The 16,403-nt window shown below is 43.9% G+C and overlaps 1 protein-coding gene and 1 pseudogene across 1 annotated transcript; one reads left to right on the top strand and one right to left on the bottom strand.

Moving 5' to 3' along the window:
* Positions 1–4,019: 4,019 nt before the first annotated feature.
* On the bottom strand, positions 4,020–10,525 carry LOC149286811 (leucine-rich repeat-containing protein 47-like). The gene is made up of 7 exons (XM_089493799.1): positions 9,950–10,525; positions 9,105–9,572; positions 8,414–8,530; positions 6,356–6,471; positions 5,560–5,662; positions 4,848–4,937; positions 4,020–4,265 (listed from the first exon to the last, which is right to left on the bottom strand). The coding sequence occupies exons 1-7, from the start codon at positions 10,523–10,525 to the stop codon at positions 4,020–4,022; spliced, it is 1,716 nt and encodes a 571-aa protein (XP_089349925.1).
* A 3,257-nt stretch (positions 10,526–13,782) lies between these two features.
* On the top strand, positions 13,783–15,012 carry LOC149286810 (UDP-GlcNAc:betaGal beta-1,3-N-acetylglucosaminyltransferase 7 pseudogene; annotated as a pseudogene).
* Positions 15,013–16,403: the final 1,391 nt, after the last annotated feature.

Here is a 16,403-nt window from a genome sequence, read left to right as displayed (position 1 = left end):
AGAACAAAGAATTAGATGTAAATATAGTGAGAACACGCATACAATGGGCAGTAATATCCTATGTTGATTTGATCATGGATACAAGTCATAGTATTTTCCATTATTGAGCTATTAGCCATAGCAGAAACGTATCTCAAATCTTAGTAATTGCAATTAAAAAAATTCAACAAGACTACAAAAAATTAGCGACCACCTAATCCATCTCAGAATCCCCCATGCAGAAAGGTGTTATTTCAGTTTTTTAGGGATTAATCGTTAAAATCAGTTTCTGGAAGGGATAACATTGGCTGTTTTAGTAAAATAAGGTTGCAGTTGATGTATAAATAAATATTATTGGTTTACTTGTTTATTTACAGCTGGTAGTTATTTACACACTAAAGGGAGAAAACTTTACAGTATGGTTACTAAAGACACATATACACAACATACACAACAAATGATTAGTCTCCTTGGTAGACAATCTTTATGGAAGTGTCCTGTTCAGTGAGTGAATATTTGGGGGGCTCTGTGGCGTGTGGGGAGAACAGAGCAGTGTTGACTTGCATGATCCACTCAATGATCCTCTGTTGGGTGAAAAGGTCCATCTCCGTCTGACAAACCTCCAGACCAAGTTCTATGTCCACCTCTGCAGTGTCACTGCAGGTATCGGTGCCAAATGCCGAGTCCCTTGAGGACAGGTTATCTTCAACCTTCATTCCTTCCTGAAATACTTCTGAGCTTCTCCAGGTGGGAATGCCGCTGTGGACCATGCTCTTCTGAACCAGGCAGCGTTGTGTCCTGCCACCTGTTATAGTCCCTTTGGTGGTGGCTTTTAAGGTGCTCTGAATCCTGGGCTCTTTCTTAGGTCCTCTCCTGGAGGTGATGAGCAGAAGGCACGATCTGTAGAGGTCTGGGGTCTGTGGTGTCCTCGGCCACGTTTTGGAAAAGTCCTCTAGGTCTTGAAAGACCAGTGTTTTTTGCTCCCAGCAACTTGGCACTAATTGAAGTGTCTTATTGTGTCCGAGCTCAAACCTAGGAGCTGCTTCAACCGGCGCAGCATCTTTTGGGTTTGAAGATCTTGGGGAGTCTTTTTCTGGGTCCTTCAACGTTGTCGTTGCCCTCCATTTGTCTGGACCCGTAATATCTCCCCCAATATCCATAGGACTACAATGTTTGGGTTGGAGAGAGAATTCATTATCTCCGCTGGTGGTCAGAATGGGTGGTAAGAACTGACTTTGGAACACAGAGGTTTTCCTAAAAGCTCTTATGCTGGTTGAAGCCCCCCTTACGGAACAGTAGTTGGTGGTGGGCACATCAGCGTAGGGCGTCTTGCTGGCTTCATACTGTCTGTTGTTGGGTGGCTTGTAGCAACAGGTGATAGGGTATCCCGACAAAGCTTTTCCAGAGCATATTCCTTTTTTTCCTGAGGCCATTTCAATTTTGGGCTTCTTTTTTCTCTCCACCCAAGCGTGTTTTCTTTGCTGTAACATCCCGGTTTGCTCCAACCTTCTCTGACACAAAAAAGGGCTTCTGTTGTGAGATACAAAGTAAACAGCGAAGCTAGGCTGCCTTTCTTGTGGCTTGTTCCTACCTGAGCGCTATACAAAAAAAAAAATCAACCCCTTTTATAGAAGCTCTGTGAGGTCAGGAGGAAACAAGAGCTTCTTTCCTCCACCTCTTTTCATTAGAAGCACAGAGCCTGTGGCAGGGATCATGACTAATTTAATGCAGGAGGGGAGGACAAACATCCAACAAAACGCACGCCAAGAACATTGGCAGAATATTCATCGCTGTTCATAGAACCTGGTGTAAGACCCATGGAGACATTTCTAAATGGGTTTACAAATAACATCCGAGACCCTACAGGCAGAAAATACCGTCTTTGCCTTTAATAACTCACTTTATTATACTGCACATGGTAAGAAAAGAGTAGGAAAGAGTAAAATAATATTTGATTAAACTAGTGCTAGAAAAATGTAGATTTTAAGAAAAAAAATATATTTCAGTTAATGGGGGTACTTGTCCCATAGCCCTTGCCGGTCAGAGAAGACACCCGGGGCTCTGATGGTTCATATTTTTGTTGTTGCAATTTGGATGCAGGGAGGCTGTTGGCTATAGGCGTCATACATATAATAGATTGTAAGCTCACAAGAACAGGACCCTCTTCCTCTGCTGTGTCAGTTTACGTTATGCGCGTTCATGCTATTGTAAGATGTGTATATTGCTAACTTAAATGTTTTGGTTTGTTGTTTTGTTTTTACAAATTTCACGCTCTATTGTAACAGCACCGCCGATTCTGCTGACGCTCAATAAATAAGTTATATAATAACATAGAACCCTCAATTAACCAGCGAAGTGTATTAGAGACATCAACCGTTAACGACTTGGTTCTTTTATGAAGAACGGACCTCATATTGTGTGACTGGACCGTAGGCTTTTGGTTTTCCACTCTCTACAGGGGATGACGATGACTTCTCATGGACCACAATAATTTGCACTCCAAATATATATTTGTAACTTGGTTCTTTTTAGAAGCAGAAACGGACACCCCAATGTATATTTACAAGCCTTCAAATAAAAAGTTTTCCCAGATTTACTACCCGTGTACTACAGCAAGATTTAAATACCGCAAGACGAGATCGCGGAGCAAGACGAGATCGCGGAGCAAGACGAGATCGCGGAGCAAGACGAGATCGCGGAGCAAGACGAGATCGCGGACCCGCAGATGCCTTAAAAACCCTTTAGTCATGAAGTTATTCTCATGTATATTTCTTGTGAGCAAACAGTAAAGAAAGAATATTCCAGGAGGCATCAGGGTGGGAAACAGAACTTGTTTAGTGTATTCAGAAAACATTAATTTTATTTACTCGGATTTTTTTGAGGGGGAAAAAAACCCATGATTTCTAAGACACTGCAAGCTTACAAACACTTCTGAAACGTCAGTCTAGACAAAGGATTTGCGTCTGTGGTAGCAACAAGCAGTACTAGATTCTTTTTTTGATGTTCTGTATCGGAATGTTCTTGTTCGATTGCGCAATCTACTTTCCCGACAATACACGCAAGTTCCTGCACAGCTTCCTCGGCCAATGTACCTCCGAGACAAGTGCTTCCAGCATACCAATTAAAGGTGCAGTCCCACGGGGAAAATATTTTTCTCAGAGTATAAACCCCAGCCCTGTATACAGTAATAACCCCCCAGCCCTGTATACAGTAATGTCGGTCGGTGACAAAAACCTGGTTTTAGCTAAGTTTGTTCTCAAACCCCATTTATCTGCAGACCTGGAGGCGGACATTGCTGTCAGTCATGTGATATTTTTGGTGACTTTCCCTGCCCACACTGAGCTGATCCTTTATGGCAATGCTAATGAAGTCCGTTTCACCAGGCTTTTATTAGTCATAGCGCAAGACTGGGTGATTAAGACTGAGCCAATGGCAGCATAATAAGTCAAGGTGTTTGTCTAGTGGATTTGGCAGACCTAAAACACATACAAATGGCTAAAATACCACTGCCTGAATACATTACACTAAACAAGCTTTTTTTTAATTATAAAAAAAAAAAAAAAAAAAAAAAAAAAAAGTATAATTTTTGAAAACATTTTTTTTTTGTAATAAAAAAAATGGTGGGAATTCCCCTTTGAAGACCTTCCAAAGAAAAAACTGGCAATCTCAGATTTATTGGGTGCGTGAGAAGTGTACAGGGTGAAATTTGAAAGCATTCCCAGAAAGAGTTCTATCAGCGCTGTAAACCATATGAAATACACTGGGGAAGATTCTATTCCACTTCCCACCGGAAGAAGCAAGGCAAGAGATATGAAGCCAAGTAGTGTTATGCGATAAGAGACATCTGGGGATTCTGAGGTTAAAGTATTTTATGATGGTAAACACTGGTATATATAATTTAAAAAAATAAATTAAAAAAAAGTCAAATTAGTATAAAAAAAATTTAATTTCTTTTCTTCGTCAAACTCAGACATACCAGAAAAAGTGCTTTGAAATCATTTTGACGGAAACTTGAGCTTTTCTTTCCTTTTTTGTACAATTCAACGCACAACCAGAAACAACGATGAGTTCAAATTCAAGTCGGTCTTCGATGGATATAAAACCTTGAGATTTCCTTTGGGGTCTGCGACCCGCACTTGTTCCAACAGAAGTTGGGAGCCAGTCTCTGTTTGAGGATTCTGATTGGCTGTTTGCACGTGTTGCCCTGGAAGCGCTTCGAGCTCAGAGTCGGACAGAACTTCCTCCTCTTTGTTTTCTAATGTAAACTTGTTCAGCTCGGCCATTTTCTAGACGCAAAATAAATAATAAAATAAAAAAAAACTCGGAAACAAAAATATTTTTTTAATTCATTTTAATTTAGGGAAAACTAATGCCCGTTTTAACACCATTGGGGATAACATGTAGTCTAACATCTTTATCGCGGCTCCATATTTTAGGCCCATACAAAGTTTGTTTTGATGAGCCTTAATGTTTTCAGGATGTGAAAGTCTTGTAGCTCGGGAGTGAAAACAATACCTGAGGTCATTAACAGGCAGATCACTTTACGCTGCGTTCCAATTTGAGACCAAAAGCTTGCAGGTATCGCATGTACCACAAACACCGCAAGAGTTAACCCCTTGATCGCAAGATGTTTTACACCAGACAACACTGTTGCTCCATCAGACCTTTTCCAATGGCAATATTATTATAAGCTTCATTTATCCCTCTGAGGTGTGATTAAGGCACTGCTTCGACACTGGAATATCTACAATGCCTAAAGGCATTACTTTATCCATTTAAAACGAGCCGCACCTTCCCACAGCCCGGCACCGCAGCCCAACGAGACAACCGAGCCAATGAAAAAGAAAAAAGTAACGCATGCGACTTACGGTAATAAGTGTGTCCATAACATCTTTACACACTTGGAGGCTGGAAGAGCTGGTCACTTCCAGGAATAGGTCCTGCGTAGTTTTCCGGATCTAGGAATTAACATAGAAAATTAGCAATTTAATTAATGACCGGAACGACAAGTGAACGCCTTCATTAATCTATGTAACATCGTGGCGTTATCACACAGGATGCCAGCCTGCAGAAACATCCTTCGCTATATAAAAACTACTACAATGATACGGTAAAGTGCAAGAGACGGTAACCGAACTACACCGGAGTTCTAAAACCCTTTCTGAAATAGAAACTTCTACATTTCTCACCCAGCAGATAAACCGGGGGCAATAAAGTGATTAGTGATAGGACTGCGGACCAAGTTGTCTGCGCAGTGCGTTTTTAGGTTTTGGCCTGGTCTGGAATTCAACGCGAACCTCGCTGCTCACAGATCACTCCGGCAAGCGTCGCTTCTCAACCTAATAAGCGATTACACAATGCGCTAAAATGTTACCGGGTTTGGAATTGAAACGTTGCTGCCTGTCCAGGGACAAAAAAAAATAAATAGTCACGCTTCACTTGAACTTCTGACACTCAAGTATTTCTTAAGTGGAGAGTAAACACGTTTTGTGATCAAGAAGCTGTGTAAGCAGGTGGAATGACGCAGGAAGAGAGCTAAGATCATCCAACATATTGGGGGGGTGACGACGATGGAGTTACCTTGGTCTTCTCACTGTTTGTGATCGGCGGGAAGGAAATGACTGTGTTCTCTGCATCAATTAAGCACGGGTAATTTTCTTTGCCATCCAATAAGTGAAGGTACCTTTTATGAACGAAGGAAGACTCATGTTATTAAAGCTTAAACCGGAAAAACAATACTACCGAAGTTAATGATCAACCGGGGGGGGCTTTTAACACGCAGGAAGAAAGTGGGCACAGCGAGCAAGGAATGTTTACCCTCCATACCGAATGCCGTTACATAGGAGATTATAACGGGCAGGGAATTGGTGTGTAATTGCGTTCTGCCCGTTTTGAAGGGTATAATCTCACGATTTGCCGTTTCAGGAAGGGATTTACAGGAGAAAGAAAGAAAAAAAAAAAGAAAAAAATCAGCATTTGCTCCCTGTCCATCCCAGCTGGGTGGCACGGTTTGTTACATTCAGCTTTTTATTTGAACTGTCTGTGTGTATTACTATCACCAGGGATTATATTTCCATCGTCTTCAGAGATTACGGGAAGGAAGGACAATTATTACTACTATACAAATAAACTGCCAAAAAAAAAGGTGTGTTAAAGAAACACTGGGCATATGATGTAACACCGTGTCATGCGCACCCCCTATTCACAGCCAACTCTTATTCACAATGAGATCCAGCTATTGGCTAACCTCGCACTCTTTAAATAACCACTAGAGAGACATATAGCACTTGTAGCTGTGGATCCTAACCGGCAGATGAACGGAAGACCTTCTTTCCGCCGTCACGCATTTAAATTAAAGGTCATTAAAATGACTCACTTGTGAAGTCCAGACACATTCTGACGCTTTTTTTGTTTCCTTTGTTCCTCGGCCTCGAATTGCAGCTGCCGGAGAAGATCCTTTGCGTTGATTTCTTTACGGCCCAGCGGGACGACCTGTGTGCCCAAAACAAGAAATGAGAATTACCACCAGCAACGGCCGCCTCGTGCAAGAAACAGGAGGTTTGGACCTGAATCTTACGCCGTACATCTACTCGTTAATTATTAACCTATGGTTTCAGGGATAAAACCCATACAATAAAAGACTGGCACAAAATCATTAAGCAACCTCCGCCCCGCGGCTTTATCCAGGTTCTGCACGACTGCCATCGGTATACTTTACATGGGTCCAGGCTTTGTTTCCGATTGTCACACACTAATTACCATTTCCAGGGTACTGTTGTTCCTTTATGGGTGCCACGGCGTGACAGGTGAGCTTGTATTCTTTGGCCAAAGAGCCCTAGTGATTTATTATGCGGGTTACTTAATGTTGGAATTTTTTCTCATTGATTTCATCACGCTAGTCCCAGTCTAACAGTCTATGGCATGGCACAGCCGAGTTCGATATTGAGCCCAGCCATAAAGAAAAGAGGCAAATAAAAAGGCAGAGATCACAAAACGTCTGCTCCAAATGCTGTAATATATTATATACGAGGAGTAAATGTGACTGTTTGGAAGACGTGGGTCCCGTTACATCTGGTATAAGGCTAACACAACATAAGAGCATACTATCAACAGTGAAACGTGGTGGTATGATGGTCTGGGGCTGCTTTGTAGCTTCAGGACCAGAGCGACACCATAACTGATGGAACCATGAATTCTGCTCTCTCTCCAGAAAATCCTGAAGGAGAACGTCCGGCCATTGGTTTGTGGCGTAAAGCTCGAGCGCAGTTGGGTTATGCAGCAGGACGATGATCCGAAGCACACAAGCAAGTTATCTGCGAATGGCCCAAAGGAGACAAAATGAGGATGAAGCAGCCGACTCAAATCCGATTGAGATGCTGCGGCAGGACCTTAAAAAGGCCGTTCATGTCCAAAAAAACATGGCCACAACATCGGCGGCCAAAATTCCTCCACAGCGATGTAAGAGACTCATTGCACAAACGTTTGATCGCAGTTGTTGCCGCTAATGGCGGCACAGATAAAGTCATGTCTGTAGTTGACCCCCCCCCTCCCCATTCCGTACGGCTCTTCTTCAACAAGAACAGAATGCTTGGCATGTGCTGCAAACAATTATCCGGTGTAACGACAGCATGCAAAAATTAAACCTTTAAAGAAAAATGTTTCTCCAATGACGGGATCAGAAAGTAGGTTAAGCCCAGCAATACTATTGTTTGGCTCTGAAAGAGCATGATTGACAAGGCCTAGTAATCTTATCTCACCCAGGGTGCACAGATGAGTGGGTTTGTAATTGCATCTCCTGCGGGATCCAGCCTGCGCATTACAAATTGTTTTCCACCAGGTTAACGTGGACACTGCCGGCTGAGATCGGGTGCCTGAGGAACAATGTGTGCTATAAAGCTGGGGGAGCACATTGTACGTTACAAACAGGAAGTATCCCATCACTGAGCCCCTGTGTGCGGAACGTCTTTAAAACTGCCAGCTGTGTAACAAGATACCCCATATGAGGAGGTAGAACACAAAACACATGCATGGTGTGATGTCACACATACCGGTTCCTAGGAATAATACAATGAAGAAACGCTAAAATCCAAATCATTGACTGCAATGATTGCGCGGCACATCCTACCGGGGAACTCCAAGCGCTGCACATGAGATTATACAGAGAAGCCTCGTTACACAAAAGTGTCACAAAACTCTCTGTATCTAGAAAAGACCAAGCACCCGGTGGCAGCCTGCAGACCAGCAGCGTGGCGATCAGGGCTTCGCTGTCTATCCGTAGAGCGGTACGTCCTGGTCCCATCATACCTGGAGTACCAAAAGCAGGATGAAGACTCGAGTGGCCGTATCAAACCGGCTTCCACGATCTGTCCATCTCCAACGATTACCGATTCTCTTCTAATAAAAAGGGGTAAAGCTTTTCACACCAGAATCTTACCTTGAAGCCGTTCGGTGGTCTGGCATCGTACAGCAACGGCCCCTTTACCAGCCTCAAGTCGTGAGTGGCGATGGTTGCTAAAGTTCTTTTCTCACACATTTCATCGTGGAGCTTGGTCTAAAACAAACAATAAAAAGGTCAGAGAACGGAACTTTCCGACACTTAGCCGACAATAACCTCCGACGCCAATTCTACGACTTCTACACTAGACCAAGCGCTTCACTATTTAGTAAATAAGCCCCATAATTCCTTTTCCAATATCCACAGTATCTATAAGCTCTGAAATAACCAGATCTCAGCAAAAAGGCATTACGTCTTCATTGTGCAGCTCGATAAAGCAGCAGAAAAGAAACTTAATGAAAGAAGAGCCGCGTTGCTCTCGGCAAGGCCACCGCTCACAGCGTAGCCGTGGATATTCTGCAGCCTGGTGGCCAAACTACATCCCAACATGTTACAAAGTCTGCTTTTTAAATGTACCGGAGGGCGAGCCGTATAACCGTCTGCAAAACCCGCACCGGCTTTTAAAAACATGGCATTTCATGGATTTTGTTGTGTATTAACCGGGGCTGATGGCAATTATTTTCCTTTTATGATACATAGAAGTCAAATGTTATTTTAGTGAATATGCCCCAAAAGCCATCAGCAACCCGTAAGTTTCTTCCAAGGCGCGGGAAAGAACGGCACGGCTTACCTGCGCAACTAAAAACCTCTTAAGGGCATTTCCGGGTCTCAGGTTCATTCCTCGCACCACGCAGCACACGATATACGGCCGCACGTCCTTGGCGTTGCCGCTCACGTTCACGGTGAGGGGGGCCGGGTTCTCAGAGATGTGGAGGATCCGCAGCATCGTTTTGTTCAGCTCCTCTTCCTCGTCATCTTCGTCTCCGCCATCGTCTCTCTTCGGCTTGCGCTCTCGCTTCTTCTTTCGGTCCTTGGCTTCTTCCTTCCCCACGGCTTCTGTCTTGTTTTTCCCTTTTCCGCCTCCGCGACCTCCGACTCGGAGATATTCCAGCACGGACTTGGTCTGGCATCCATTCACCATCTTTTCCAGGCGCTTGTCCTTTAGTTTGTTGCCTTTGAAGTTGATCTCCTTCAGCTTGGAGCAGTCTGCCAGCTCGCAGGGGATCTCCGCGAGCCGATTGTTTGAGAGGTCCAGACTCTAAGGAAAAAGTCAAACATATTTCATCGCAGAGGCACAAAACACCCAACATCTCCAACACAGCATAAGAACTAGGAAGCCCCAGACCCCTCCCTTGCGGGCAGCCGACAGCTCGCCCCAGACCCCTCCCTTGCCGGCAGCCGGCGGGCGACAGCTCGCCCCAGACCCCTCCCTTGCGGGCAGCCGGCGGGCGACAGCTCGCCCCAGACCCCTCCCTTGCGGGCAGCCGGCGGCCGACAGCTCGCCCCAGACCCCTCCCTTGCGGGCAGCCGGCGGCCGACAGCTCACCCCAGACCCCTCCCTTGCGGGCAGCTGGTGAGTGACAGCTCGCCCCAGACCCCTCCCTTGCGGGCAGCCGGAGGGCGACAGCTCCATACCTTAAGGCCGGGCAAGAGGCCGATCTCCGCTCCCAGCTCCTGGATTTGGTTATCTGCCGCGGAGATGGAGGCCAGCAGGGCCAGTTGAGGACAGAAAAGGCCGGGGGGGAAGGCCGCGATGCTGTTCTTGGACAGGTTGAGGCTGGCCAGCTTGGTACATCTCTCCAGGCCGGGGGGCAGCTCTCGCAGGCGGTTGCAGCTGACATTCAGGGTGCAGAGCTCAGGCAGCTCACACAGCTCGGCGGGCAGCTCCTCCAGCTCATTCCCGGACAGGTCCAGCACCCGCACGGCCTGCAGCTTGCCCAGCACATCGGGGAGCCGCTGCAGTCTATTGCGGCACAGCACCACATTCTGCAGATGGGTGAGGAGGCCCAGACCGGCCGGCAGCTCCCGCAGCCCCGCACAGTCTCTCACCTCCAGGTAATTGAGGAGGGTCAGGCTGAAGAGGCTCGGGGGGAGCTGCCCGCCACTAAGCTGCAGCCTCTCCTCCACGGCCGGGCCCTGCAGTACCAGCTCCCGTCGCTTCTCCCGTTCAGCTTTCTCTATCTCCGGCCAGGTGATTACCGATGCCGCCATCTTAATCCCCGGAGGCTGCACACCGGCGCAAACTCACTGACGGAAAAGCTGCTCCAACCAATCAGATTCCAGCCTCTCGGGTGTGCTAGCTGGTTCCGCTAGAGGCCGCTGTGCGAGAATCAGCGCGCTGAACATCAGGCTGATGCTGAAAGCTTGATAAACTACAACTCCCATGATCCTTTGCGGGTACAGGTTATCGCGGTAGCTCTGTACGTCTGTCGTGGACTACGACTCCCATGATGCTCTTCTTTCAATAAATTAGTGGACAAATATTTTATAAATAAACTCCCACAATGTTATTGTAGTAAAACCTTCAGTTTAATAAAAAAACGTTTCTCACATACTGATGTTTACACATATTTATAAAAATATTTTCGGATTTCTCCCTGTGATGCCTTCATACACATTCAGAGCCCCTAGAAAAGAGGGACATCAGGGGAGGAAAAAGGGTCTCAGGGATTTTGGACCCAAAGAGAGACTGTCCCACTGTCTGTGTTAGTACTTTAGTATATATATATATGTCAAAGATCAAGCATCGGTTACGTGGAATGCGTCGGCATCTCTACACCATTCAATCTCATATTATGCAGAGATAACTGGATATTGCAGTATTCCGGCCCCGACTAGTTATCTGGCACATCAGTTATATGCATAACAGGGGACTTTGTGGCCCCTGCTCCCCAGAGCCCCCTTGCGGTATGCCGATAGGAGAGCCCACTGATGTTGGTGGGTTGTCCACATCGCAGGATATGCTATTTTTAATGGGGAAGTAGGCAGGGAGTGGGGCATAGTACAACGCCGCAACCTGGGGTTACCCCTTGGGAACCCAGAGAAGGAGCGATTCACCCGGTGTCTCCGGTCAAACCTGCAAAAGATCCCAGGTGTGGTCATATGGCCTTCGGTCAGATCGACCCTGCAGCATGTGGCCACCGGCTGTATACACACGGCCACACGCTGTGCGAGTATAATAACATATATCATTTGGTGGCCGCTGGCCTTAAAGTGCCAGGGTCACCCAGTCTTCCTCAGTCTGGCATTGTCTCTAGTAGCCCAAAAGAAAATGTCTTTAGTCCTTAGGTGAAGTTGATACTTGGGTTACATAAGATTTTGTGACCTAAAAAGGTCTCTTCATTCCATCTGAAGGAGAGACCCCCAAGGTCCCGAAAGCTTATGTGATGTTACATCTTTTTCCATGTAGCCCCCATGACAGGAGCCAACTTCCAGTAAAGAGTGTTATGCAGCAAACAACCAGCAGGTGGCGCAGTTGGAATGTGAACATAGAATATTGGTTTGAGTTCAGAAGTGCCCTGTAACTGTTACTTACAGTAAGGTATTCACTAAAATCAATGGGAGAAGCTGCAGCCAATCGTTACCTGAATGAGGTAATCAATTGCTACTATTTCTATTGATTCTGATATACTTAAATAAGCCGTCTGCTTCCAGAAGAGGCAGCCATGCAGCAATCTGCATGCAGTAAAATGCTTTGGAGTTCATGCAACTTGTACTAAGATACAGAATTCTGCAAAAGCCAGTATATTACAGCAGTGGTCAAGTCAGGACTGGTCATCTGCCTTGTCAGGCAAATACCCAGTGGGCCACTAGCCGACAGTGCTCCATACCCAACCGATCTGCCCCTGCAGCGAAAGGGTATGCTCTTCTCACCTGTTGTCTCTGTAAGTCAATTTGTTATGTTACATACTACTTGTTATATCCTGTCTACCCATTGTACAGCGCTACAGAATATAATGGCGCTATATAAAACAATAAATAATTAAAATAAATAAATAAATCCCAGGTCACACTATGTGTTTTCCTCCTCCAGCCTCACATTATGTCTGTCTGTTGCTATATTTCAATTAAAAATTTGCTTCTTGTGAATTTTAAACCATTAATACTTTGAAAGGTTTTAAATGTAGTGCAATAGAATATTTTTCTGAAATCTTGTATAAAGTTAGAACAGCTACATATTACTTTTCCCAAACAGTATTGATGGGGTGGGTATGAAGAAAATACTATTTTAACTCTTGTAGGTGTCAGAAAGACTTGAGTACTTGGCACTTACCAGGTCTGCATAATAAAACATATAAAAAAAACTAGCATATATCTTAAAATAAAAAAATACCCAGTCTGTGGTGTGGCGTAATATAGGTGCACATATAGTTTTAATATAATCTTTTTTTATGTATATAGTTTGAAAAGTCTTAATATAATTAGATTTTGTTAAAGAAGTCTATTAAACCAGTAAGTGATACAATGTATCAAGTTAGAACATGTAGCATAGTGGTACATGCCAATAGAGGGTTAATTTCCTAAAGTAAGTGATACAATGTATAAAGTTAGAACATGTAGCATAGTGGTACATGCCAATAGAGGGTTAATTTCCTAAAGTAAGTGATACAATGTATAAAGTTAGAACATGTAGCATAGTGGTACATGCCAATAGAGGGTTAATTTTCTAAAGTAAGTGATACAATGTATGAAGTTGGAACATGTAGCATAGTGGTACATGCCAATAGAGGGTTAATGTCCTAAAGTAGGAAGGCAGGGTAAGCAGCTGTAACACACTCAAGTCACACCTCTCATTAAGGAAATCATACTGACCTCAAGCATCCTTTTACAAAGGCTTCTGTCTTACATCTCTCAGAGGGTGCAGACCCTGCTGGCTTACAGATCCTGCTCTTTAAGGGTTTAATTTGTAGCCTCCAGTCTAAAATGTGCCTCCAACAAGCATGATCTGTAAAGATCCTCATTGCAGACCCCTGAATCTACCAAACTGAGAGCAGCTGATCAGATGCAAGAGAAAAAGTGCGGTGAGTAACAATGAGGACTTATGCCAGCCCTGGATCACAGAGCAGTCTGGAGGTGCAAGCTACTAGTCCTTTGGTCCAGGCACCATGAGAAGTCCACCACCTTTTCCATCTCTAACTAATACAAGGCTGACCATACACAGGAGGGATCTAGTGTACCTGTGTCATGGATATTACTTCTGGAGCAACTGAGCTCAAGAAAGACTAGAGGAACCATGGAGTGAAATGAGAGCAAGGCTCATGTTACTCCAAGTCAAACTTTCCAGGAGCTCACCGCAGGGAAGTGTGCAAACTTTGCAGGACTCTTTGTTTTTCTGTGTTTCCATGTGATTTGGGGGTTTTCTTTTTCCATGCATATCTCTCAGCTGCTTCCTGGAATTATCACATGTCCAGACTACCTGAAGGATTCTAAAGTTCTAATTAAAGCGGGTACTATTAGTAATCTCGGACATGGAGTGTCTCTTTAAAAGGAGAAGGATATTGAAAACCTGTATAAGTCTGTGCTTGCTTTGTGTCACACTGGTAACTATACATAAACTTATACTGATGGAGGAAGGAGCTAAAAGCATCTTGATATTTAACTCAAGGATCAAGAATGAGTGGTTACAGCCTGAAAATAATTCCCTAAAAAAGGGAGTTGAAGGACCCAACCAGCAGAGCTCCCGAAAAGGTGGCCAGGTGCAGACTGTCTCCATTGTTACTAATCTGTCACCTGCAAGGTGGGACATTAATGAAAGCAGGTGTCTAGAGAACAATGCCTTAAAGAGACAGTCTTGGTTCAAACATGTTGATGCAAAGTTCCACCAGTTCATCTTGCACAGACACTGCAGGTATTTTCCGCTGCTGCTGAACCACCCAGAGAAGTGCCAAGGAGACATCTACCTTCTTATTGTGGTGAAGTCCATCATTGAACAACATGACAGGAGAGAGGCTCTAAGAAAAACCTGGGGTAAGGAAAGAGAGATAGATGGGAAGAAAATAAGAACTGTGTTTCTCTTGGGGACCACATCTCCAGGCAAAGATCACAGAAACCTTCAAAGACTCATTGAGCAAGAAGATCAAATTTATGGGGACATCCTTCAATGGGATTTCATGGACACCTTTTATAACCTGACTCTTAAAGAAGTCAACTTTCTGAAATGGTTTCACATCTATTGCCACAATGTTCAGTTTATATTTAAGGGAGATGATGATATTTTTGTGAACACTGGAAACATATTGGACTTCTTGGACTTTAAGAAAGAAGATCCTTTACTGCCAAATTTATTTGTAGGGGACATTATTTCTAGAGCAGCACCCATCAGGAACAAGCAGAGTAAATATTTCATCCCAAAAGAATTGTATGATAAACCATACCCAATTTATGCTGGAGGAGGGGGATTTCTGATGGCATCTTCTTTAGCCAAAAAGTTGTTTCCAGCTTCTGAGAAGATAGAGCTTTTTCCTATTGATGATGTATTTTTGGGTATGTGTTTGAAGTCTGTAGGAGTTCAGCCCAAGCTTCATCCTGGCTTCAGGACATTTGGAATCAGTAAAAAGAGGACCAGTGCCATGAATAAGGACCCTTGTTTCTATAAGAGCTTGCTAGTGGTCCACAAGTTGACTTCTGGCGAATTAATAAAGATGTGGAATGTTGTCCATGGGCAAAATATCAGCTGTGCCAAACATGTTCAATTCTGACGGAAAAAAAAATCCAAGACAATGAAAAATTAAGAACTTTTGGGAGAACTTGGTAAAATAGCTTAAAGAACAAAAAGCATGATTTTTTTTTTCTATTTCCAGGCACATAATGAATGTTATAAAATGCTAAAGGTATAATTTATTTGAGTTCTTGTTAAAACGGTTTCAGCAAATGCTACATTATGACAGATTTACAAAATAATGATTTTTGTTTTGGTTTTTGTAATTATAACAATGAAACTATTTGTTCTCAACAAAAAGATTGAGTGTCTGAAATGTCAGTGGTTGAGGGTAATATCTTACACAGTTTTTGACGGTTAATTTATGTGGAAACTCCCTTTAATCAAGAAGACGATGAGGACCATTCCAACTCTGTGTATTTCCAGGCCCAATGTATGTCTCCTCAAGAAATTATTCATTATCATTTCTTTGCCTTTTTCCAACCTGTGTATTCACAGAAAGAAGTTGGTTGTGGAATAATGTCGCAGTTTGGAAAGATGACTTAACCTTTAGTTGTGTATTAAAATTTTTTTTTGAAAATCCCAAAATTATCTGTGCTCAAGTTTGTTTGCCTTGGAAACGCAAGAGGATAAGGATTTATTTTCTCCATTAGTGGTAATATTTGTGTTTTTATTAGGATAGAAAATTGCCATTTGGAAACGTTCATTGGTGGAGAGTCTAGTAGGACCTGAAACATGGTGGGCATGATTAAATCCCCATGTTTAGTTCCCTTGATTCGAATTTGTCTTTGGGAAGGAGATACATCCACTGGTATCCACCAGATTCTTTATTATATCTACATACGTAAGACGGGCTCATTATTGAATGTGTTTTTTTGAATGCTATAATGTAGGGTATACACTAAGAGGTGAATGACGGAAAAGGTGTATTAAATTCTGTACCGTATTCCAACATAGGAAGTTTCTCTTTTCTGTGTTTGTACCTTTTTTAGGTGGATCTAATAACCTGATGTTCTACTCTAACGTCGGTAGCCGCATAGTGCAGCTATGAATAGGCCTCCCTCCGTATGGTAAGAAGCAGCATGAGTTGGCACATAACCACGGAATTGGTGACACTACAGCAGGGTAGGGATTTTATATGATGTCATACTCCCTAAAGCATCAAGGATCAGGAAACAGGTGTCTCCTCCACAGCCCATGCTGCTCCTTCGCTCTAGACCTCATGGGATTGTCGGCCAGGCCCTGCGTAGAAGGAATGTTGGGAGTGGGGGCACGAGAATTGTCCATAGAGCCTTCTCCACGTATTAAATGGCTTGTGTAGGGTGGTGATCACGGTAGGTTGGACACGGGAAATCATGGTTGGTGGGATGTGGGCTCGTTTTTCTTCCGTATGTATTTGGCTGGTGGCCTATTTGTGAAGTTGGTGCTGTC

The sequence above is a fragment of the Sceloporus occidentalis genome, unplaced genomic scaffold (assembly GCF_023333645.1).
Source record: "Sceloporus occidentalis isolate IW3139 unplaced genomic scaffold, rSceOcc1.0.p SCAF_66, whole genome shotgun sequence".
NCBI classification, from domain to species: Eukaryota; Metazoa; Chordata; class Lepidosauria; order Squamata; family Phrynosomatidae; genus Sceloporus; species Sceloporus occidentalis.
Note: the sequence above shows the minus strand (reverse complement) of the source record. Positions and strands in the feature narration are given on the sequence as shown.

Excerpts from the sequence above, each read along its gene's own strand:
- LOC149286811 (XM_089493799.1), bottom strand. The coding sequence starts at position 10,525 with ATGGCGGCATCGGTAATCACCTGGCCGGAGATAGAGAAAGCTGAACGG. Across the intron at positions 8,531-9,104 it reads AGAGGTTTTTAGTTGCGCAG|ACCAAGCTCCACGATGAAAT; the intron begins GTAAGCCGTGCC and ends TGTTTGTTTTAG. Across the intron at positions 6,472-8,413 it reads GACCACCGAACGGCTTCAAG|GTCGTCCCGCTGGGCCGTAA; the intron begins GTAAGATTCTGG and ends TTGGGCACACAG.